Source organism: Rissa tridactyla, chromosome 6 (genome assembly GCF_028500815.1).
Source record: "Rissa tridactyla isolate bRisTri1 chromosome 6, bRisTri1.patW.cur.20221130, whole genome shotgun sequence".
Taxonomy (NCBI): Eukaryota; Metazoa; Chordata; class Aves; order Charadriiformes; family Laridae; genus Rissa; species Rissa tridactyla.
Window position 1 is genome coordinate 2,720,843 of NC_071471.1, and position 23,945 is coordinate 2,744,787.

A 23,945-nucleotide genomic window follows, 5' to 3' on the forward strand; every position below is an offset into this window, starting at 1 on the left:
ACAAATTTGTTTTCTTGGAGACCATTCTCTCTTTCGGGAAGGAGTCCAAGAGACCACTGAACCGTTTCTGATAAGCAGCCTATGACAACAATCTGACACTTTCAGTATATGAGCTAAATGTAGAATCTGAGTAAGTTGGTTGTGGTTACTAACAAAACAGTTATTTCTGCTGGAGAACGCAGGCAGACTATTCTCTCACGCAACTTGGAAAGAAGTGTACAGGCTGTTCAAAAGCCTAAAAGGTCACAGCAAAACAGGCGCACCTGTGAAAAAGCCACCTTTGCAGAAGGTTGTATAAAGGATTAGGCCCCTGTTTGGTGCTCAAAGGACACTTGACTGCAATTTAAGCAGCATTTGTGCTCGTTAATTTAACCTTACTGAGCACACAACCAGTTCTGGGAAGAATGATGTTTTACATAGGCTGTGCCATGTAAATCTTTGTATCAATATTCATTTTAGATATGTGCGAAAGTTTATTCTGGAGGAAGGCAACATATCTAATGTACTGAAGACACTATTTTACACCAGAAAAACACAGCTTGTCCTGGGAGACACAATCAGGAATTTTAGCTGTTTTTTTTTCCCCTCCACGCTTGCCTCGGCATGTAGTGTGAAGTTTATGATAAAATAAAATATTAACATTGCCTTCCCTTATTGCTCCAGTCTAAAGACGTTGTTGGGGCACAAGTTTGTACTTGCTTAGGCCTTGGTCGCTACCCAGAAGGCCACGCGAGAGTAGGCCAGTGTTCTTGCCCTCTAAGCAGAAGGAAAAGTGATTGCTATTCACTGTATTTCTTCCTGTTTGTTGCTGCTAAGATGGTCACAGTATGCCAAGTGCTTTATTGATAGAGAGGGAGACGCACAGTCCGCACCAGGGAGAGAAGTACTTTAAAACATGAAGTAGCTCATCTTACTTATTTAGACAATAATTCATGTTTTGCAGAGGTAAGATGAGGAAGGAAAGGGACAGGGAATCCACAGTGAAAGAGCTAAAATGCTACAGTTACTCCCACTCAGGCCTGAAAAGCAGAGCAAGGAAGCTGGCAGATGAGAGGTCTGGCAAACACAAATGCTAATCCACAAGGAACCAGAGAGAGTTCACCACCGCACTTTACACACGCTCATGGCATCAGACAGTTATAGCTTTCAAACACTACTACCCTGAGCAGGATTTGAACTAATGACCTGTACCCCATTACCAAACCCCCGAACCATTTAGACCCCTGAGGGAAATCTAGGGTTTACCAATTTCAACTCCTGAGGTGGCTCAGAAAATAATGATTTTATAAAAACACAATTGCTGTGGTGATCTACTAACACAGCACACAGTTACAGACTTGGGCACAGTGTCTACTATACAGGTGTTTGCTTTAGATCCACTAGAACAACGGTAAAATGTGCTAATACAGGTATCAGAGAAGAGAATAAAATGGCACCTCAAGTATTCACAAGCCCCCACACCCAAATATAAAGAATGAGAAGTTTGTTCATCCTATCACACATAAAGTAAAAAGTGCCGGTTATGTCAGAGGGTCACTGGCTCCTCTGCTCATTCTGCCACAGAATATTCTCTAACATACACATATTGCATCGAATCCCACAATGGTGTAACTAAATGACAGGTATTGTATTTCGGGACAGGCTTAAAAATAATAACAGCCATTTCAGCACTTAATATTTATCTCAACAGCATATAGTAATTTACAACGAGGAATAAAAAGAAAGCCTGTCTCTCTGTCATGCACCAAAACTACCTACATTGAAACAAGGAAAAAAAAAAAACCAAAGCAAATCACAGGCAACCAACTGAACACAACAGAACACAGAGATGACTCCAGCAAAACAAAAAATTCATTTTCAAGCTTCCACTGCAACAAATGTGGTAACTTCCTTAAGGGGAGAGGAGAGAAGAGAGGGTGGGAGTCAACCCAAAAAATGTGTACCAAAGGCCAGGAACATATCTAATCACATTCAAAAGGAACATGGGGTATGAACGATGGCATAAGTCTGCCTTCTAGACAACTGTCCTCTGTCACCCAACGATGACAAGAAAGCAATGGTGACAAAAGGAAAGCAGAAAAGGAATAATAAGAAGGCAAAACTGGACATCTAGTAAAGAGGATAAGAAGGAGAAGCAACAGAATCAGAAAAGGGAACAGAACGACACAGACGTACACAAGCATTGACGTGAGAATATACACAAACAGTAAAGAGGAGGCATGTACTACTGGAACTGGTGAAAGACACGGGAAAAGAAGAGCTGGATTGGGCAGAGAAAGAAAGGACAAATGTCCTGGCAGCAGAAAATAAAGTGCTGGGCTTCTAATAACTGGACTGTTAGCTTCAAGCGCAACAAAATCCTTCTCCTGCTCTCCCTTAAAAAGAAAGACAGAAAGAGAGATCAAAGTTACTATTTACTATTTTATCACACTTTGTGACAGCAACATGCAAAATACTGAACAGTGTACAGAAACTACATGTCACTGAAATTAAAAATGTATCAGGACTCTAGGGTTCTGATGTTATGTGGACAACCAGATAAAGTTATATCAGCAACTATATTACAGTTTTGAAAGGTTTAAAGTCCTCCATGTTCTGGGCTAAATGACAACTAGTAAGGATGGCACTGGATATTTCCCTATGAGCAGATTGTTAAGCAATTGCTTCACAAAGATGTCTGGTATCTTCATTGCAGCTTCTAGACAGGCTCAGGGACAAGGCCAATCCAGTACAGCACTTAGAACATTACTGGGGAAGAAAAAAGCTGCGTGGGACAGTCAGTCACTAAAATGAAACCAAACCACCATTCCAAGAGGTGGCCTGACTGCTCACTCACGTGCACAAGGCATGGGCGGACTCCTGAGCGGGGCATACATAACTCCGAAGCAGTATCTTGTACAAGTCACATTCACAGGCAGGATCAAGGCTTCATGATAAGTGAGCAGATACAATGGCAAAAGCAACATTAGGTTGTGAGTTATCTGACCTGCAGCCAGGAATACAGAACTTCCACCCATCAATCAACACTGTTTGGGGTCAGATTATCCAGGTGCAGATTACGTGGGCCACTGATAGAGATGTCTCAGATCCATTGCGGTTTACTTCCCAGTACTGCAGCTTAAACAGTGCCACCTGTACTGCTTCCACGGCAGCTTAGATTTAGAGAGAGCCTGGTGATTTTTGCTCTGTGCAGACCCCTAGATGTACAATTCTGTTGCTCACAAAGACAGTGCTGTGCTTCCAGAACAGAAGATCTGGGAAGAAGAGTTTACAGGAAACCTAATGTTTCCACAGCAATTCAGCAGAACTCCAGGGCTGCCTGTTCATCTTCATCTCTGTATTTAGCTCCAGGTACCTTACAAAGTCTCTCTGCTACCCAAAATATTACAGTCCACCATCACTCTGGATAACAGGATAACTAAAGTTTGGTCATGCACAAATGGATTTTACCATTCTCCAACTTTGGAAGACCATTTAGTTAACCTTAGTGTCCTGGTGCACTCCCAGCCAGCAAAACACTTGCCCATGGGACAGCTTTGGTATCTCCCTGTGATGCAGCAGGGAAACCGCTGCTCTGATTTTTTGGGTGATCACCCACCACCAAGCAATTCACTGCTTCAATAACTTGGCCAAAAATCTTTCGTCTGGAGTATTTGATTTGCCTTGGTGCATTCAGTCCTCTTGGTTTTTTTCCTCACTGATGCTCCCGTCCCATCAATAGAAACAAGACACCAGCCTACCTCTCCCAGACAGTGGGCCCAGTGACTTTCTAATTTTCTTCAAGGAATATCGACCAAAGGAACAGCCAGATAGGAGGTAATTATTTCTAGAAAGTTTTATGTAGCACAGTTGCTGATATCCATTACACACTCCAAACTCTCAAGGATTTCAGCCTCCACTATACTGTCTAATAAACAGCCAAGCATCAGCACAGTTTAGCCTTCGGGAATTGTCCTAACATAACCACTACTGAGTCCCTGAGCCACAAAAATGAAGTCAGCAAGATTCACAAAGGACGCTGTTGTCAGCAGCAAGGTTTTCCAGCAGAGTGAAGCCAAGCTTTAAGCTGCTCAAACAAACACAGTCCTGCAATCTACAGAACTCGACTATGGGACTCGAATGGTCCTGTCGCCGTGCCGGACTCATGCCTTTTGCTGTAGTTGTAACCCCTGCCCTTCATGGGAAAGGCTGCAGAGCATATCCATCCACAACACGCAGAGCCTGCACGTAAGCCTTTCTTAGAATCCCAGTTTGCATCCCTTTTCCGGCAGTTGCCTCTCCCTCAGATGAGTCTTATCTAAAATGGTCAGAGGTCTTTGAGACAAGGATCCCATTAAAAGGCTGAATTTCCAGCTGAGTACTATACTTCTATATAAATAATAAGAGGACAAAAGATTATATTAAAAGATATATAAACACAACCTTTTTGCCTCCTGCGTTCTACTGAACACAAAGTCAAGTTCATCCACCAAAAGAGGATGTGAGGTCACAAGTGGACAAAATAGGAGAGAAGAAACCTACATCAGAGGCACAGATACGGAAAAAACGGTCACCAGGAGGGACTGTGCGTCAGATCTGAAATATCAGAAGTACTGGATTTCATCCGTCAAATTATAGAGAATCACAGAATGGTAGGGGTTGGAAAGGACCTCTGGAGATCATCCAGTCCAACCCCCTGCCAGAGCAGGTGGCACAGGAACGCGTCCAGGCGGGTTTGGAATGTTTCCAGAGACGGAGACTCCACCACCTCTCTGGGCAGCCTGTGCCAGGGTCTGCCACCCTCACAGGAAAGCACTTCCTCCTCCTGTTTAGGTGAAACTTCCTATGTTCAAGTTTGTGCCCGTTACCTCTGGGAAGCAAGAGGCCACCATGGCTGCTGTGCCAGTCAGTAGAGAGAGAGATACTCAACACATGGACACACTCGTGTTTTGTAGGCAGCCTTCCTTCCCTTCCCAATTCTCTTATAAAGAATCAATGGCTAACTGGAGTAGGAGCCCTCATCAGGGAAACGCAATTTTTCAAGAAGCCACCAAAAAAACAGAAAAGTAATTAAAAATTAAGTCATAGAAAGGCATATTTTCTAATCTTATGAGACAAGCAAGGTAAAAACTGTCACTATGGCTCTTAAGTGCTCAGAAATTTCCCTCCTGTTTCTGCTGAATTTCCTGGAAACTAACCCTAGTATGTTCTGTCAGAAATAGGCCAAATCGAAGACATGAATTTCTCACCTGTTTAGTGGCCTTTCTAACAATACCACGTTTCTGACAAGATCATCATGCTGCGGTTAATTCACATGGAAAAAAATACACTGAATATCCACTTGTACCTTTCCTACACTTGCACTTCTGAAATCTCTCATGTAACGACTCTCTTTGTAGTGCAAAGGCACCATTGTTCTCACATCTTTACCCAAGGAAGTAAGACTTAAAACTCATGGAAGGGGAACAGTGAGTCAACCAATTTTGAGAACAATCAGTGAAGCTGCCTGTAACCACGAGAACATGGATCATCAGTGACACTACGCTGCTCAAATCCGGACAAGAGACGCAACTGACAGAGTGTGAAACAGGTCTGCAAAATCCAGGTCTTGCAGCCACGTGAATTGGAACACTGAATTGAAGTCTGCACTATTGGAAGTAAAAGACAGAGCCACTCACACCCAGTACCTCATTGTCTTTGGCAGCCCAAGACGGAATCTTTCTCTATAATAATAATACTTTGTACCCTAATCCTCACAGGCCTGATGGTTTTTAGTGTATTTAAAAGATCACAGCACTTCCTTACAGGAAAAGTAATAATATACAATTAGTATAGCTAAAGAAACTTTAGCATAGAGCTGCTGTGTGACTGGGTATGTTGCTTTAAAAGATACAGACAAATACTCAGGAAATTTAGCTCTTTGGAGAAGCAAAAAAAAAAAAAAAGAAGGGTAAAACTTGAGGGACCTTATAGCGTTAACCATTAACTTATAGCGTTAATGAAAGAAACTACTGAAATAAGACCTGGTATTGAAGAAAAGTGACAGAACAAAACATCTTGCATTGAGTTGGCTCCAAACAGAGACATGCTGAAGTTAGAACTGTAACAAGGAGCATATTTTAAATGGCAAAATGAGAAGAGATGACAAAATACTGAGAAATAAGCTTACACCTCCCCTGTCAAAAAAGTAATCTGGAATTTTACCATGGATAATAAAACCAAGAGCATCTTTTTTAACAGCGATCATTTGCTTTAATATTACAACAAACCAAACAACAACCAGTGCATCTTCTTTCAAAAGAGGCAGACTCAATAGCAGAGGCTTGCTCAGGTCATACGTAGCTAACCTAAGAAAATAACTCACTAACCCAACCTAATACAAAGCACACAGAGAGAAACGTCTCCCTTTAGCCAAGGCAACAACCCGCCTCTACCCTTTCACTTTCCTTCTGAATGAAAGACTGTAAAAACACAACTTTGCTATTTTCAATTTGTAAATGCCAGTGTTTTACCCAAGAAAGCACTACCCTTTAGAGTCGTCATCCTAGAAACAGTATCCAAGTATCTGTTAGATTATATGGGAATAAAAACTAAAATCTGAGACAAGTCCTTTGCCCAGCTAAGCTGAGGAGTGGTGTGGGCTGAAAAGCTGTGGAAAACAATACACACTGAGACTAGTCTTATTTTTACTGGTACTGCATAGGTTCGCTCCAGCCTTTTGCCCAGTGAATGCCTATAATGCAGTTTTTTTTAAAAAAAGCCTTAATAATGGAGGGCAACATTTTCCAAAATCTGAAATTTCTTCCCAATAAAGTCAAAAGGATGAAACGTTTCTTGGGGAAAAAAAACATGCACATGGTGATTCCAAATCCTTTGCTACTCTTACATATAGTTTCTGTTAAGTTTTGCTCAAACATTTTATATGTTGTTGAAACAAACTGTTCTACTAAACACAGCATTTGCTGTGTTTACCTGAGGCTTGTTGGTGGGGGTGGTGATTGTTTTTTTTTTAATTTGTAGCAGTTTTTAATATCCTTTCTTACTGGTTAACAGAAATATTTTGTAAACCACAATGTGGAAGAAGCCTGAAAGTGTAACTAAAATCATCAATCACGTGCTCTGCCGAGCAGAAGTTTGAAGGAAAGATTGTGGTGCATTGATTTCCCCCCAAAATCCCTTATTAAGTATATAATGCAATTAGCGCCTCTGCAGTAGAGTCTGATTTGGCAGTTTTAATCAGACCGCCCCCCAGTACAGTCAGGGCTGCTGGGTGACACTTGAGATCTGAAGAGTGCGGGTAAAAATAACCTCTGTTCAACAAGACATGATGAACACCAGACAGCTGAGTCACCTTTAAAACCAATTTTGATTTTCTGCATTAAAAGGAATTAGCAAAGGGGGGGGGGGGGGGAGAGGAGGATTAAAAAATCTGTCTGAAACTTATCTTTCGTTTAATATTCTGTAATGTAAACCCTGAGCTTCCTTTTGATTGCTGCCATTGACTTTAACAACAATATGTAGTGCTCAATCACCTCTGGGAAACCTCAGCTTCATGTAGAGAAGCAACTTTTAATAAAATTTCAGGTCCGTTTAAAAAGCATAATTTCTAAGCACTTGTTTCTTGAACTATCTAAGAAGGCTTCCAAGTATTGTCAGCGAAGTTAAAAACCAGTGAGGCCCCAAATCTGCCACATGCAGTCTGTGGAGCTCGTGGATGTTCTGCAAGACAGGTATCACACCATAAAAAGTTTACTGTACCTCGAACATTCATTTAACAGCAAACTCAAGGAGCTAGTGGGGAAACACGGCAAGTTGGTTGAAGTCCAGTGACACAACTGAAACCCTGGGAGAGAAAGTGTTTCGGGAGGACTTTCACACTGATTTTCAGGTCCAGCCTTTACCTTGGATGCTTTCGCTGAAGATTTTAAAAAGGAGACTGAGCACCGAGGCAGCAGGAAAGCAAAACGACTGGCACCTGGTATCCAAAGCGCGCAGAGGAGAAGGCCAGGGGCTGCCCCTCGCTGCTGCCTCAGCGTGTGAGGGAAAACAGGGGGAGCGGGCAGCCCTCGGGCCGCCGCAGCCCGTTTCCCCGCAGGCCGAGAAGTTTTACCCACCAAAACCGCAAAACCCTCGCGTCTAAGCAACCACTTCAGACCGCCGGAAGGAGGAAAAAAAATAAATAAACAAGCGCAGGAACACCGCTGCCGCGAAGCAGCCGCGGGCGGGGAGGGCGAGGGGAGACCCGGCTCCACGGCAGGTGGAGGCGGGCGGGCTGGCCGAGGAAGGGACGGGGGAAGATTTTGGAAGGCTGAGGGGGAGACAGCGGCGCGGGGAGAGGGGGCTGCGGGGAAGGGGCGGCAGGAGGGGCGGGTTTGCCGCAGGGCGCAGGTGGGCGGCGGGGAAGGGGGAGTGGAGGCAGCCGGGGGCGGCTTCGCTGCACTCACAGGCGAGTCGTAGGAGAAGGCGCACTCCGTCTTGTAGACCCGGTCCCCTGATTTGGGCACCCGGATCGTGGGCATGTAGGGGACCAGCAGCTCGCCCAGGTCGCCGGCGGCCATCTGCGCATCGCCGCCGCTGAAGAGCGCGGCCCGCTGCATGCTCCCTCCCTCCCTCCCTCCAGCCGGCCGACGGCGAGCGGGCGAGGCGAGGGCAATGGAGGCGGAGGGCAGCCGGGCCCGGGGCAGGGCGCGGCGGCGGCGGGAGCGGGGCCCGGGGGAGGGGGAGCGGAGGAGGAGGGAAGATGCTATTTTTAATCCAATGGCAGCGGGAGCGGCACCAGCTGCGCCGGCGGCACTCGGGGGTCCCAGCCAGGGCGGGAGGGAGGGGCGGGGCGGGCGGCCCCCGCGCGGCCTCCCCCGGCCTCGAGAGGTGCTGGCGGGGTCGCTCTCCTGAGGCGATTCCCGCCCCGGGCGCGCGCGGCGCGTGGCCGTTAGGTGGCCGCCGGCGTGAGGCGGCCGCCCCGGCGGGGGCTGAGGGAGCCGGTCACCCTCCCGAGTAACCGGGCCGGGGCAGCGGGACGGGCCGCTGCGGAGGGACAGGGAGCGGGATTCCCCGGCTGAGGTGATGTGGGGAGCTTGAGGCAGCCAAACGCACATTTGCCGGCTCGAGGGACAGTACCTTTGCTTAAAATTACCTTTTTTTTTTTTTTTTTTTTTTTTTGCGTTTGCTGTGTTTCTCTTTGCTTTTCACTTCGAAAGAACAGTGTTAGGGGAAGGAGGCATAGAGTGAAGTAACTTCGTAGGGAAAAAATATTGAAATAATATTTTTTTTTTCAAGCAATATCTAATAACTATTGCATATGCCTGACAGCAGCAAGGTTAAAGAAGTGACTAATCCATTTAAAATGAAGATGTATAATGTAGATTAATAGCCTTCCACCCATAGTCCACATTATATCCAAGGATTCATCGATTGCTTCCAAGCAGGTGATAGGACCTTTGTTAGAACCACCTTTTACTTCATAAATTAAAGTTTCAAAAGGTGGTTCTAGTAGAATCCAAACAGAGTTGAAAAATAAGGAAAAAAAAAAACCAAAACAAAACAACAGAACTGAAAAGTGAGTTTGTATCCAGCTATGAAGAAACAGGCTGTGAGAATGAGCAGACCAGGGCAGTCTGTTCTCAGCAATTTTTCTAGCAAAAAAAATCAAGTGTTGGGAACAACGTGAAATATAGAGGGCAGAATATGATGTCAATGGAGTGGCTTTAGACTTACTCAAAGACAGCTGGACGCTGGATAAAAACCACAAAATAATACAGGCTCACCGGATAGATTTATTTTACGTGAGAAGACTTTGTGCTTTTTTAATGGATTCTCTTATGATTAACTCAGCTTTTACAAACAATGAGAGCCACAATAAGACATACGAGCTGTCTAACCTGAAAGACTGACTCAAACAAAAAGGACAAGTCAAAGCACTGATACAGAATCAATCAGAGTCTTTCTAATATTTGGCAATGCTAGAAACAGCAAACGAGGTGGTCTTTGCTTAAAATAGTCTGTTCAGTGTTGCTGAACATACAGAAGGAAATCTGTGTGTTTTAACAGTTTGAAACCACAAGATGATCAGGGGTTACTAAAGGACTAGGGCTTATTTCCTTAAAAAATTGGGAATTTTGAATACGGACAGGTAGTTTCGGGTCACAAACTGTAAGAAGCACTTGCCATCACTCTCTTGAGGCATTAAATCTGGAGGAGGACCGTGGCCGGTAGAACCCGAGGAAGCTCATCCCTCTAGTGGCAAAAGCCTGCCAGAGGAAGGGAGCGCCCTCTATCTTCCCTAGGCCGTTGTCAAAAGTGGTACAAAAATAGCTGTACAGCTCTGAAAATGCATGGCAGGTATGTGTGCGGATGTCCTCAGGTGCAGCTTGCCTTATTTATTTCTTGATTTTTCCTTGGTTAATAACAGTTGCGTGGCACATTTCCACTGGAGTTTTCATATAAACTTTTAGTTTGCTTTTTTTAATTCCAGTTCACCCTTGAAAGGAAGCCTTTCAGTTACCCTAAACGTTACCAGAAAGCTTCACCCTTTTCATCTCCAAAATCGCTTACACAGCCTCTCTACGCTGAATCCATTGGGAGTATAAAGTTTGATATTTTCATCTTGAGATTTTGCGTACGACTTACGTTTTTATGTACTAGAAGCTGTGTAATCGCACAGTAGAAGATGGTATCTGTTCACCCAGCAGTGATAAGATGATCCATAAAACCCATTAACTATCATCAGCCTAAACTGTTCTCCCTGGCTTCATCTGTGTGAGCCAATGCAGGCAGGACGCATGAACAACCACGAAACCATGGATGAAAGGAAAAGAACAAATTTAATCTTGATACCTCATGGATTGGGGAGTCTCTGAAGCAGCACCCGGGCAGAGGCACATGAGCAGGAGACACAGGCACTGTGTTTATTAGCAAGAGAGACCTTGTTAGCAAGAGAGTGAGAGAGCGGGAGCACGCCGACTCCCCGCTCTTGCTGGTATTTCAAGGGTTCAAGCAGGCATAGCTTTCCCACTGTGCTTTGATCTTCTTCAACAACAGGGCAGGATTCTCAAGCAGCCACATGAGGTGTCCCTGAGTCCATAGCAGACTTACATTATCTAAGTGCAGATGTTCCACTAGCAAGCACGTAAGGCTGAACAACAATTAGTGTGGTGTATGTGTTCCCAGCACCCCCGGTGGGAGTCATTTCAGTGTATTTACAAATCATCTCGCTGATCTTCAGTTACTTTCCCACATCATCCTTGCTATCCAGACAGCTAGCAATCCTTCCGCAACAACCTTCAATAAGCAGGTTCCTATTTTTCCCTTGTTCATCTTACTAAGCCTGTTACGGGAAGCAGAAAGCTAACAACAGTATCAATAACTTGAATATATTGCTAAAAATGTTGGATATACAGCAGTTACTAGGAAAATACTTAGTTTGATATTTGTCCACTTAGGTTCTTCCTTCTCGTGACAAGCTTTACATGACGAAGCATAGACTTTAGCCTAGGAAGTGTGGGGGTATTTTCAAGAGTATATGAAAGACTTAGGCTTATAAAGTCTCCCAAAAATTACTAAAATGTGAAATTATACGCACCACATGCTTTTTAATGTTTAAGAACCTTTCCTTTACTTTCTGCTCCTACATCCGACAGTGTAGAGAGTCACAGGTCTAGGTAAGCGCTTCCATCTTAATTCTGCCTTCTGGAAACACAGGAGATAGCTGAGGTAATAAAGCCAAAGCCTTGTTAAAATTAATTTTAGAGGCTATCCTTCCTTCATTCATGTCGCTAGATACATATTTAAAATACGAAAGTTATGTGACAATGGTAGGTACCCCCCACTAGGAGTTTTCTGAAATATTAGCATACGACTGAACCCTGACTGCGTTTTCATCAATGAAAATCCTTTCTGCCACAAAGGCAGTATGTGGCTCTGTTTTAGGTCTATTACCATACACATATCATAGCAAAAATACCTGTTACGCTTTTAAACCTCATGTAAAAACAAACCATTAAAAAAAGCAATCAAAAAAATAACCAGAGCAACATAGAAAGATGTTCTAGAAAGACCACCTTTTGGATGATTTACACAGAGAAGCGTCCAGTTCTGAAAGATGCAAAGAATTCTGTCAGTCATCTTTGGGGGATCTTTTTTTGTTGTTGTTGGGGGTTTTTTTGTTTGTTTATTTTTTTAAAAGAGTCTTTAAGAAGTCTTTTCCAGACACAGGCTGTATAGGAGGTGAGACTGGAGAAACTGAAAGAGCAGACAAGCATAAATTACGCATACACGAGGAAAAAAGTTTAGAACTAGTGACAGAACTAATAAAGGAAGAGCATCATGGCTGACACTATCAGGGATGAACGGAACCAAGAGATATCTAAAGAGAGAAACTTTTGAGATAGTGCAGAGAAAATGATAGCACATGTTGCACAATATGCAAGTTGGGAAAAAATGACGGAAGATGAGTTTGACTACAAGTAATGAGAAAGAAAATATTTGGCTAAAGTTGTATATATAATCCTAATATTCCAAAGATCTGAAGGTATTTTTCTTTCTTAGTTCCTCTTCCACAAATTATCTGACACAAGGCATCATAAAAGAAAAAAGCCTCGCCGTTTCCTGTATTTTTCATTTAAAACTTTAAATACTAGAAATCATATGATGAAGACTAATATCACCAAATTGCCTCACATATATTAGGTCACAAAGCCCATTCTACATTGATGTTCTGGAGAAAAGGACTAATTGTTGGCAACTGATATAAGGCATTTTCTTTGATTAACATGAGCTTAACTGCCACACAGTGTCTTTCAAGTTATCGGAATCAACACAAACATTGTTTATTTTTATTCATTTCGGTCAGTGGAACAGCAGGATGTATATTACATAGCTCAGTCACAATTTGTTGGTATGCATTTAAGACCATGCATACTGTCTTAAAACTGTTTAATTGTCTGTTTAATTGTCAGGTGTAGATTTCATAGAATTGTCAATAAGATTTTTGTCAGGTGTTTCATAATGATACCAAGGTCCATCTCCCCTGTGTCTCATCAGTCTGCGTGCCTCCAATTCCATCAGCCTAAAAAAAGAGCAACGGACACACTCAACATGAAGTTTATTAGTTTTGATTGTACATATATCAATGTTTAACATCAGGGCATTACTGACAACAGCAATGAGTTTAGCATCTATGGTTTAAAAATACTACTGAAACAGGCAATACCAAAATATGAAGGGTTCAACTAAAACATGAGCTATTACATCCTTCTATTTCAATTTTTTTCAGCAAGTCATCTCACTAAAGGGTAATAAAAATACTTGCAGGAGTTCTGTCACAGGTTCTTGCTTAGTAAGGGGCTAGACTTGATACAGCTTTCAACTAAAAATAAACAGGAGCAAAAAAATCGGAAGTAAATATGATGGTAGAAAGAACTATGCTGTCTTGGTCCCAATAGCAACAGTTAGTGGAACACAGACTGTCTTCTACCGCCACGGTTTCCTCTGTGTAGAATAAATCAGTACAACACTGTGGTTGCTGCCCACAAAATTTTCAACAGCAACAAGGAACATGACCGGTCCTGTCAACTGCCGTTCAGCTACTCAATTAAGCTATGAGCATTAGCAGAGGCAGAAAGAGCTGTCTGTTTCCTGCCTTGCGAAGAGAGAGCTAAAGATACCTTTATAGATATGAACTGTTTTGAAGAGACACTGTTGATTTACAAGACTGCCTTTGGATCCTTGCAGTTCTGGTAATCTTAATACTGAGAAGGCAGGGCAGGTACCACAGCCAGCCAGTGCAGCGAGGACTCGGGGTCAAGTGATGCAGGAATAAGCATGTTATGTCAGCATCCAACTCAGTATGTTAACCAAAATAAAAGAGTCAACTACAGCACGTATTAGTGTTTTAAAACCCTCAATTACGTAACATACCTCATCTCAGTTTTCTTCGCTTCAACATCAAGCAAAGCCATTTCTTTCTCATAGTTCTTTTCAGGGGGGTCAAGGAAGTAACGAGCTATCCAGCGACTTATAGGGTGCTGGAAAATGTAAAAGCAAAGATTATTCATACAATTTCCACACAGAAATGTCATCATAACTGAATCGTGTTGCATGTTCCCAGTCCTGAAAATATGTCATCAACACTATGGATGCTGCCATTCAAATGATAATAGTAAAGTTAAAAACACGCTCAACTATTTGTAAGATCCGAACCCTAAAAAGCTGTATTTCTTTTACCATTTTTAATGCCAAGATAAACCCGTAAACAACTATTCTATAGGAAAATCAAAAGTTAATGGAAGACATGTGATGTATTTTCTTTCTGTTGAAGTAAAGTTCCTTAAACTGCCACTCTAATCACAGAAATGGACTCCAAACCTCTTACAGTAATCAGTAACATTTTAAAGTTTTGCTTCCACATAGAAGTCATTTTTACTAGAAGCAAGAGTCTAAATGAGTTGAAACAATCATAATAGTATTGCTGAATTCAGTTACTTCCTATCAAAACCAAAAAAGTGCTTGCAGCAATAAGCCAGGGACTAATTTTAGGAAAATAAAATGAAATTAAAAAAGTGTAACCTTGAGTTTCTGACTATAAAAATCTTCAATTCTAGATATAAAAGCATGCGTGATGTTGGACTTCAAAACAATGCTAGCAAACAAAAGAAAGTATTGTCACTTTAAACTCCAGTATCTTCAGATGTTGTAGTTCCAGAGCAAGAAACAAAAGACAAAACAAGGACTGCATGCTAAGAATAAAGAGAACAGAAGACTGTTCTTACTGTTTAGGAATATTATAAAAGAATTCTTGGCATATAGCTTCAGCAGTTCGCTTGCATAAGGTTACAGATCATTCCCATCTACTTGTGTCAATGAACAGATTTCCTACAGCAACATGTACGTTCCATAAAGCTGAAAAAAAGCAAGTTTCCCAAAATCATAATTGCACAATTCAAGTTCTACTTCACTGATACCCAATGTGGTCATCCTCGTTATCGTACTCCCCAGAGCACCATCAAGAGGAAGGCTATCCATAACATGCCACCCTCTCACATGTTACACTCACTTTGTAGTACTCCCAGTAGTCTGGAATATAACCTTCGGGAATCTCTGCAAGTTCAGCTTCACCTGACAAGGAAAGGAAGGGAGGAACATTTAAAAAAAAAACAAAACACTAATACTTGAATTAAGTACCTTAGATTTGTTCTGCCTTTCACATTAGGAAAAGATCATTAAAAGATCATTATTTCACATGGAGAGTACTTAATCCCTCAATCTGACCTCAATTCAGAAAAATTGGACTTGTAATTTTTCCAGACATTTCCCTCGATGCTGCCCGTATCTAGCTCATAGACTTTAAACCACACAACAAAAGGGTGAAATTAGCAGCTATACAGAACAAATACCTAAGTCCACAGAAATGCCCTTTAAAGTATATAAGCTGAAAGTATGGATTTTTTTTCCTAATTTCTCTATTAAATTCATTCTGTATTATTACAGCAGTAGATTTAAAGCACATATTGCCAAGCAGAATTTTGGCTTTTTTGAGAGATAAAAAGCTACAGCTGCAGTGTATGCAGCCTTCTTAAAGACACAAAACAAGGTCATACAAACTCCTCATTTGAATACAGGAGTACTGTTCACTAAACCTCACAGGTGTTTCAAAGACTGTCAAAAGATGGAATTTTTCTGTTTTTAAAAATGCGGAAAGCCTTTTTTAAAAAAAGCAACAACTACAGAAAAATAAAAATACAGGGAACATCTTCTATGTACTTATACAATATTATCACAACTGTTAGGCCTATGTCATGGTCTTCCACAGAGCAAGCCCTAAAAGATCTCTCTTTTCTATCCAGCATACTTAGCTTCCGTTTAGTAATCTGGGCTGCGTACTTAGCTTAGCCATGACAGAACACTCACCAATGAAGATGTTGACGTATGTTATGAATAGTGCCACTGGTATTCCCGTCAGAAATATATAGAATCTCTGTCCAGGGGATAAAAAGAAAAAAGAAACGGTATGGGAAACTCAGCCTGACAAAATTTAGATGAAGTCAGTCTGAAAATGACGAACAGCCAATTATTCTCAGGTTTGCATTCATAGGATAGGGGTTTGGATGTAAAGACATATTGCTGCTTAAGACGAGTTAATTAACAAAGCAGAATACAGAAACAGCGATGCTGTGTCAGTCCCTAAGCCTATTTAGAGCTTTCCATGAGCTTTCAGTCTCCGGAGAGGTCAGTCTCTGCAGAGGCAGACAGTAATGCCATCACTGAACGCTGGCTCAGCACCTTGCGATGACCGGCTCCATCATTTAACTGGAATGAGGCACTAACACCGCTGCAATATAATCCAGCATAAATACAACCGCTGCTGGCTTTGGTGACTGCAGAAGACAGATAAAGGAAGCCTGATCGCACGAAGGGAATTGTATCAGGCTGGCTGTTACCCATCATAATAGGCCTTATCCGAAACCTGGCTTTTTAGGGGTCGAACGCAGGTCAGGCTTCCCAAGTCTAATCTCTGGTATTAGCGGTTTAAATAACTGAAGGCAAAAACCCTGCAGAAGAGTAACCTAATACATTTTTAAAAAGAGGGTGGAGTGGAAAGCATTTGTAGGTTACACATATATGAACACAGATACATGATTTAAGAATGCTACCGCAACGTTAATTTAAGCACCCATCACAATCTTCACCATTTCGCTGATCTTGGATCTTTTTACTTCACCTGGCCCTGATTTTACAACACATGACAAAAAAAAATTCTTTAGGAGAGGGCTGGAAATTCTTATTTATGTGTTTATGTGAATAGAATCTAAACCACGTTTTAGATGCTGTCACATAAACAATAGAGAAAATTATATTTTAGATGCTCTTACACCATTTGCAAGGGATGTGTTATACTGAATGTAATAAATTTGTTTTTAACTCACCAACAAGTTCAGAAATCGAGTATCATAAAAACTCGTGGCCTTGATAATAAACATTCTCTTCCCGTGGCCGCTGCTATGTCGTACAGGAGCTGAAAATTGAACCAAAGTATTATGGTTTTTTTCTCCCTTTGGTGATTGTGCCAGGATAAGGTCAGCAACACACGTGAAAAAAACCAAACAAACCAGCATACGGCAGCAGCTGAGGAGTGGCAAGCTGGTTTTCCAGAGGATATCAATGTTCCTAAAAGCCTGCCTGATTTACTATTCTCCTAGAACAAACCTATTTTTCTTCTACATATAGACGTATATCCATTTCTACATGTAAATCCCCACAAATACATGACAGAATGTCATTACACAGGGCCAAGCAAATTCACAAATTAGTATGTTAGGAAGCTTGGCCGCCCGCCAATTCCCATCCACCATCTACCCAAGAACTGCAACTTCTCAGAGAAATGGGAGATACGCGCTGCACCCCCCGAGGCGAGCGTCCCTCAGCCGGGCCCCCCCTCTCCTCAGCCGGAACACCCGCTCTCCTCAGCCGGGTCCCTCTCCTCAGCTGGGCCCGCTCCTCCGCTCCCCAAGGTCACCTCGCCCCGGGCACACCCGCTCTCCCCTCATTCCCGCCGCCGCCGAGGCCCTACCGACGGTGCCGGGGAGGCGGGCGGCCCCGGCGAGCCAGGGGAGGCGAAAGCCGCCCGCCGCGCCGCTCGCTGCCCGCCGCGCTCCCCAGGCAGCAGCTGCCCGCAGCAGCAGGCTCATGGCCGCCATCGCTGGAACTGGCAGGGGGGCGGAGCCAGCGGCGCCGCTCTCCGCGGCGGGGTGAAGCTAGGCGGCCGCCATCTTGGAAAAGGGCAGACCCTCAGCGCTCCTTCCGGCGCCGGGCATTGTGGGAGGCGCGGCGATGGCGGCCGCCGTGGCGATGGCCGCCCTGTGTCGGCGCCTCACGGGCGCCCTGCGGCTGGGCTCGGCGGCTGCCGGCCTCCGCGGGTGGGCAGCGGCGCGGGGAGGCCGGGGCGCGGGATGCGGCGAGTTGCGGCCCGTCGCGGGGTCCCGGGGGGAGGAGAGCCGCCCGTAGCGGCCTTGCCCCCGCCGTAGCCGGCTGTCGGGGCCTCGGTCGCGGGGTGGTTTATGCTCCGAGGCACCGCGTAAACGCGGTGTGAGGCGTCTGCTGTGCATCGCCAGTCTGCGGTCGTTGTGCTTCAGCGTGAGGGTTCTTCCTGCTTATACCGTGTATTTTCTGCTTTTGCTATTTATAAGTCAGTGTAGGAGGATGTATTCTTCTCCAGTGTAGCTCAATCTTATTCTTTTTTTTAATTTTCAAACTTTTTTATCCCTGATTATAGACAAATGATAGAGGGTAAAGGAGAAAACACTTAAATGACATTTTTATGAAGAAGTGAAATTGCATCTTTAGCCCCTAGACAGTGGTATTCACCTGTCTGTAGGACCTTTATGTGCCTTTATGAATGAAAGAAATACTCTCATTTAGCCGAATATTTTTTCTTTGATATCTAATTCCCCATTAATTTTTATGCAGATTGACGCAGAACCTCTTCCACAAGAACCTTACAAAAGCTGAGCCGCTCCACCAGCTGAAGTTTCTGCACACTACTCTGTCTCGGAAAGGTCTGGAGGAGTTTTTTGATGATCCGAGAAACTGGGGAGAAAAAACAGTAAAGTCTGGTGAGTTATATTTAGCATTTCTGATAGTGATTTTTGAGCTGAAATCTGACGTACTCTTTTCCATTATAGAAAGTATTCATAGCTACATAAAACCTTTTTTTATATGTACATACATGTGCTTGTGCTTTTTATGCCTGTCAGTTTTATTTTTTCTGTGTGTTCTGTGTTTATGAAAGTAAATAGCTATTATGCAGCAAAATATTTTGCTATAAATCTTCTGCTTTGCTCTTAAATGAGAGTGTATCACAAATGTCATTTGATGAAATATACAGTACCATGGAAGAAAAATGTTCCGATGTAAAGATTCATCTTACAGCTTTCGCTGTGTTTAGCCTTTTACAAACAAATAAACAGTATGCGTCATTGCCTTTTTAATGTATTTGTATATTTACAGCAAAGCTGAATATCTACAAGGATAGTTTTCCAAGCGGCAGTGTTTTTTAGAAAAGTGATCCTTGGTCTGTTGAGTCAGCTGAGCCTGCTGCTAGAGGCACTGGTTTTTTTTTTCAGAATAAGCAAACTTTGTTCTGTTAAATTGATTATTTTTTGCTGGTTTTATTACAGGGGATGCATGGAATATAAAGCAGCTAAGGGGCAAGAGTAGTGAAGACTTGCACAAACTTTGGTAAGTAAGTTTTAGTGAACTCTCTTCTTTCAAAGCAGCTCTGCATGCTTAATTAAAATGTGACTAGTGAACTGAATAGCCAGGAAACTTAGTGTGCCATGCAGTTCTGCACACTTTAGCCCGCTTTGGGCTTGGAGCAGCCCGAGTTGTGGTACTGCTCAGAATACGAAAGCTGTACTCAGGGGGTTGTGTGATAGTTGTGCCCAGTAGAAAGGGCTCACGTTTGGTAGGAGGAGGCTGAGTTTGAGCCCTTTGGGGGTGTTCAAACTCCAGGACAGACTGGCTTGTAAGGGACCTCTAAATTAGAGGTCTCTAAATGAGATCAGATTGCTCAAGCGTGCATCCATCCTGATTTTGAAAGTCTTTGAGGATGGAGATTGCATCACTACTCTGGGCAACCTGTGCCAGGGCTAAATGAGTACTTCAGTATTACTGTGAATAGTTTTGTCCTTGCTGTATCTTGTCCTTTTGCTGTGCACCTGTAAGAAGAGCCTGGCTCTGTCAGGTAGCAGAAGACTACCTGGTGTTAACCTCTTCCCTCCTTAGCCTTCGTTATTCCAGGTTAAGTACATCTGTCTCCCTCAGCCTCTCCTTGTGCGTCTTGTACGCCAGCCCTCCCCTGCCCACCTCTGCTGGGCTTTCTCCAGTATTTTTCAGTATTTTTTTGCTTTTTTATGTGAAGCCAGTGGGTATAGGATATGGGATTATAGGTTGGACAACTGTGCTCTATCCAGCAGGGGAGTGAGTGAATAATTGCCAATGCATCTAGAACTTATTTTTGAAGTACTGTGCTTTCTGATCTAGGTATGTCCTACTGAAGGAAAAAAACATGCTTTTAACTTTAGAGCAAGAATCAAAACGACAACACAGGCCTATGCCAAGTCCAGAACGATTAGAAAAGGTAACTTTTTCATACTAGCTAAAAACATAACTCTTAAGTAAAATTGCTGAGTGAAAGCTGAAGCGTTTGTAAACTTGTTAAAGAGCATTTTTAAAATTATTTCCCTGATATTAGTGTAAGCACAAACACTGTGCTCAAGCAATATAGTGGGAAGGGCCTCTCCACCTGCTATATGTTAAGAAATATTTTGCTATCTTCATGCTGTGAAACGGCACTAGAGGATCTCTAGAAACTTCCTGATAAACCTTCTCAAACTTTTTTTGTTTTCTCTCTTAACTGTTGCCAGCTTCTTGCCTGACACTGTCTTCTCCAAACTTGTGTCCTTTGGGTCTTTGCTGTCCTCACTTTTGTCATCCCCTGCTTCTTTTGCATTATTGTGATTCTACCGCTAATTTATTAAATTCTTTCCTCGGTATCATTGAAAACTTCATTTACTTATACATCAGCTGCCCTCTCTACACTTATGTCTCACAGGTGGAAATCTACATCTTCACTGTCCAGTTAAATAATCCAGCTGTTTGACAGGAGAGATTCTTGGACAATTTGGGAAAAGTCTGACCTTTACATTTTCCCCCTGAATTTCTTTGTATCATTAATCATTTAACTGCTATTTGCCATCACATGCATCTGCAGCTGCATTATGATCTCTGTATTTTGTGTCAGACATGAATTTATTTGGTCTCCTACTCCTGTCGTTTCATCACTGTACTGAACGGTATTTTCTGCTTGGTCCCACCTACACATCCATATTCAGCAACTACAAATCACGGAAGAACTTGTTTTGGGAGGGAACTGAAGCAGGTGGTCCCAACACTTCAAAAAGTCAAATCTTACTAATTGCCTGTTTGGTTTTGGCTGAAGCAAAAGAAAAGTAAAATGAAGCACCAGTTAAATACTATGATCGCACAGAGGCAAAATGCAGCAATCTGCTTATTAAAATTAGCTCTAGCAGCTTCTCAAAGTGTTTAATGTGTTGCCATACATAGTGTGTGTTACAATAATATTATGAGACAAACCTGACTAAAAACCTTCAACACTAATGTCATACTTTGGTCAAGGCAGCTTCCTGATCGATCAACGGGCATCGCTGAGGCTGTGACCAGGCTCCAAAGTGAACACTAGAACAACAAACAGCCATTACAAACCATCTGACAGAAACACATACAGTGTATCTTCTGTTTCCTTCCCGCCCCTGCTCCCAGCTTTCTGTCCTTCTGGCATCAGCATTAGATGCAGCTCATTTGAGATCTCTTAGATTGTCAGTGTTGTTTTTTTGGCTCATCCTAAAACTATTTCCTATTTCCAGGTACAAAAATCTATGAAAAATATAGACTTGGTTGTCAGAGAAAGAGAAATTGCTTTAAGGCTTTTACAAACCGGCCATGAAAAACCAGTACCTGGCGAGTGGAGACATGACTTCTTAGGACGCACCTACTGGTATGAAAAAGAGAGTGTTTGTTTCATATATGTGAATTTTTCTTGTGGTGTCCCTCTTTACCAAAAAATCCTTATCTAATCAAGAAAGGATGCATATTCTGTATAGAAAGAAACACGTTTTCTGGTCAGCATTCAGGTTCTTCTTGAGTTTTGGATGGCTTAGTTTTTTTTAACGTGGTTATAACTGTTGCTAAATAATCCAGTGGCAAACTTGACCAGTAATTATAACAAAACTAGTTCCATGTAACTAATATGATTTCTGTACTAGGACATGTCTGTTACTATAGCTATTCTGTAACGCATGAATGAACCAGGGAGTACTGTTCAAGTTGAACCATCTGGACTTCCCTAGTTATAATGCAAAACATATTGGGGGACAACTACCCAAAGTATTGGTTGCGGCCAGATAAACATCTGCTGGAATTCCCTGCTAGTCTTTGCAGATATTGAACTTAGAAGCATCTACCTGTAGAATTACTTATTGTCCAGATACTTTCAATAATCTGTAGTTTCAGGTGACGATGCTGAAGGCTCTGGCAGGACCTGCTATTTCATTAACCAGTATTTTACCCTCATCATACTGGCATTTGAAGCACTAATTACAGTATTCAGCTCTGCAATAACAGTGTAGACAACACAAGGTCACACACTATTATAATGGTGAATATTCAGTTGTTATCCACTTATTTACCCATTAAATATAGATCAGCAGAGTACCAAATGCACTAACCAGTAGACTTACGTCTCTAGGGTAAGGCTTCTGTACACCTCTTTCTGCATGGAAACGTTGTTCCCAAAGAAGGGTTTGCTCGTACATTTGGAAGTCCAGTCCCCACTTTAAGCAGGAGGAAAGGGGCAGGTGATGCAAAATGGTCTGTAAGCACAGGCAGAAACTGCCACACGCACAGTAGTAGGTCTGACACAGTCTGGATGCACTGGAGTCTGTAGGTAAGTCTGCACAAACCATCTGTGCAGCCCATATGCAAGAGAAACCCCAAGCAGAAATAATAAAGTCTATATTTAGAGGGAAAGACTTATGTTCAGGCAGATTTGCACTTGACATGACACTCCAACACTGGCATTTAAAAGAAAATTGCAGTAGAAATAAAGCTTTACACACAGCTTGTTGACATCAGCTTTTGAACATTTTGTTACGAAGGAGTAACTTTAAAATATAAATGCAAAGAATCTTTATCTATACTGGGCCCTCTCTCCAAACATCTACCGTTTTTAAAGCAAGACCACTTTCTACAGAAAGACGCCGAGTGATGTACGAGGTGGAGTTACACACTAAGCCAGCAACAGAGCCAGAAGTAAATACCCACATACAAATTCTGTGATCTACCCGTCAGACCGCTTTATTACCCTACTGTAACCAAGTGTAACTGGTAGAATCTACGAATGAAGACAAAAAAGCGTACGTTCTATAATCACTTTTATCTATCTTTAACAGGTACTCGTACAAGGAATGGCCAATACCATGGTACTTGAACAAAAAATACAAAAAGAGGAAATTCTATTACTTACCTCATGTGAATCACTTCATCAGGTAAAAAGACTTTTTTGACATTGCAAGTTACTTTCTGATCTGGTGTTCAGTCCTCCTTACTCCACTTTGCAAGGTAAAAATAGGAGCAATCTTGTTTTTACAGCTAGTAGACTGAAAACAAAGCTTTTTAAAGTTACAGCTTGCTCTGTTTCTTCTTTTGCTCTTCCTATCTTAGTTATTAAAAGATTTGGTTATCTCTGAAGTTGTACTGTAAACGTAACTTTACATGCAGACTACCCGAGATCTTCCCAGAGGTTGAATTTTTGTAGAATTCAAAAGCAAAAAAAAAAAGTTTGCTTTGCAGGCACTTTTGCATATTGCAAGCAAATTAATACTGAAGTTGTTAATCACTGGGAGCCTCTATTTGACTAGGGGGTGAACTCATTAAGGTTGTTACAAGCTATCTGGAAATTAACCGCACTGACTTTATTTCAGGCTCAGACTTGAAAAGTCTTTATGTAGAAGGGCAAGGCGGAAAAACCTAGAGAAGACGAGGCAGAAGGTCTTGGAAAGGAAGTTCCCTCACCTTGCTGTGAAGTCTCAGAGTCAGTAACATGCTGGAAGAGTGCTGAAGCAATTGCTCGAGTATCTTTGTGACTGGAACATGAAACAAGTCCTGAAACCAGCGAACAACTTGACTGAGCATTCCTGAGAGTCTCCATCTTTTTTCTTTTTTAAAACCACATTTGACCTAAATTAAACTTGTGATCTGGAATTACAAAGCAGCTTTGGTGCATAACTCAAATTAATCCTAACAATTGTTTCTAAAAGCATTTGAGAATTGACATATTAATCAGCTATTGTAAGAGACGTACATCATTAATATGAAAAGCAGCAGCTGACTGCCAG

General features: G+C 42.5%; 3 protein-coding genes across 3 annotated transcripts in view; 1 reads left to right on the top strand and 2 right to left on the bottom strand.

Annotated features, from left to right (window-relative positions):
- The window catches only part of USP13 (ubiquitin specific peptidase 13), a 53,275-nt gene extending 44,622 nt beyond the window's left edge, over positions 1 to 8,653 (bottom strand). The window contains exon 1 of the mRNA XM_054206569.1: positions 8,424 to 8,653. Coding sequence (XP_054062544.1) covers positions 8,424 to 8,576 — 153 coding nt within the window. The 5' untranslated portion in view covers positions 8,577 to 8,653. The remainder of the gene's footprint in view (positions 1 to 8,423) is intronic.
- A 4,125-nt stretch (positions 8,654 to 12,778) lies between these two features.
- On the bottom strand, positions 12,779 to 17,701 carry NDUFB5 (NADH:ubiquinone oxidoreductase subunit B5). Its single transcript, XM_054207278.1, has 6 exons — positions 17,543 to 17,701; positions 16,899 to 16,987; positions 15,883 to 15,949; positions 15,029 to 15,090; positions 13,894 to 14,000; positions 12,779 to 13,042 (listed from the first exon to the last, which is right to left on the bottom strand). The coding sequence occupies exons 1-6, from the start codon at positions 17,667 to 17,669 to the stop codon at positions 12,922 to 12,924; spliced, it is 573 nt and encodes a 190-aa protein (XP_054063253.1). The 5' UTR covers positions 17,670 to 17,701; the 3' UTR covers positions 12,779 to 12,921.
- Positions 17,702 to 17,770: 69 nt separating this feature from the next.
- On the top strand, positions 17,771 to 23,818 carry MRPL47 (mitochondrial ribosomal protein L47). The gene is made up of 7 exons (XM_054207277.1): positions 17,771 to 17,888; positions 18,439 to 18,584; positions 19,149 to 19,209; positions 20,014 to 20,110; positions 21,417 to 21,547; positions 23,001 to 23,096; positions 23,532 to 23,818. Exons 1-7 carry the CDS (start codon positions 17,803 to 17,805, stop codon positions 23,647 to 23,649), a joined length of 735 nt encoding a protein of 244 aa, XP_054063252.1. The 5' UTR covers positions 17,771 to 17,802; the 3' UTR covers positions 23,650 to 23,818.
- The last annotated feature ends 127 nt before the right edge of the window (positions 23,819 to 23,945 follow it).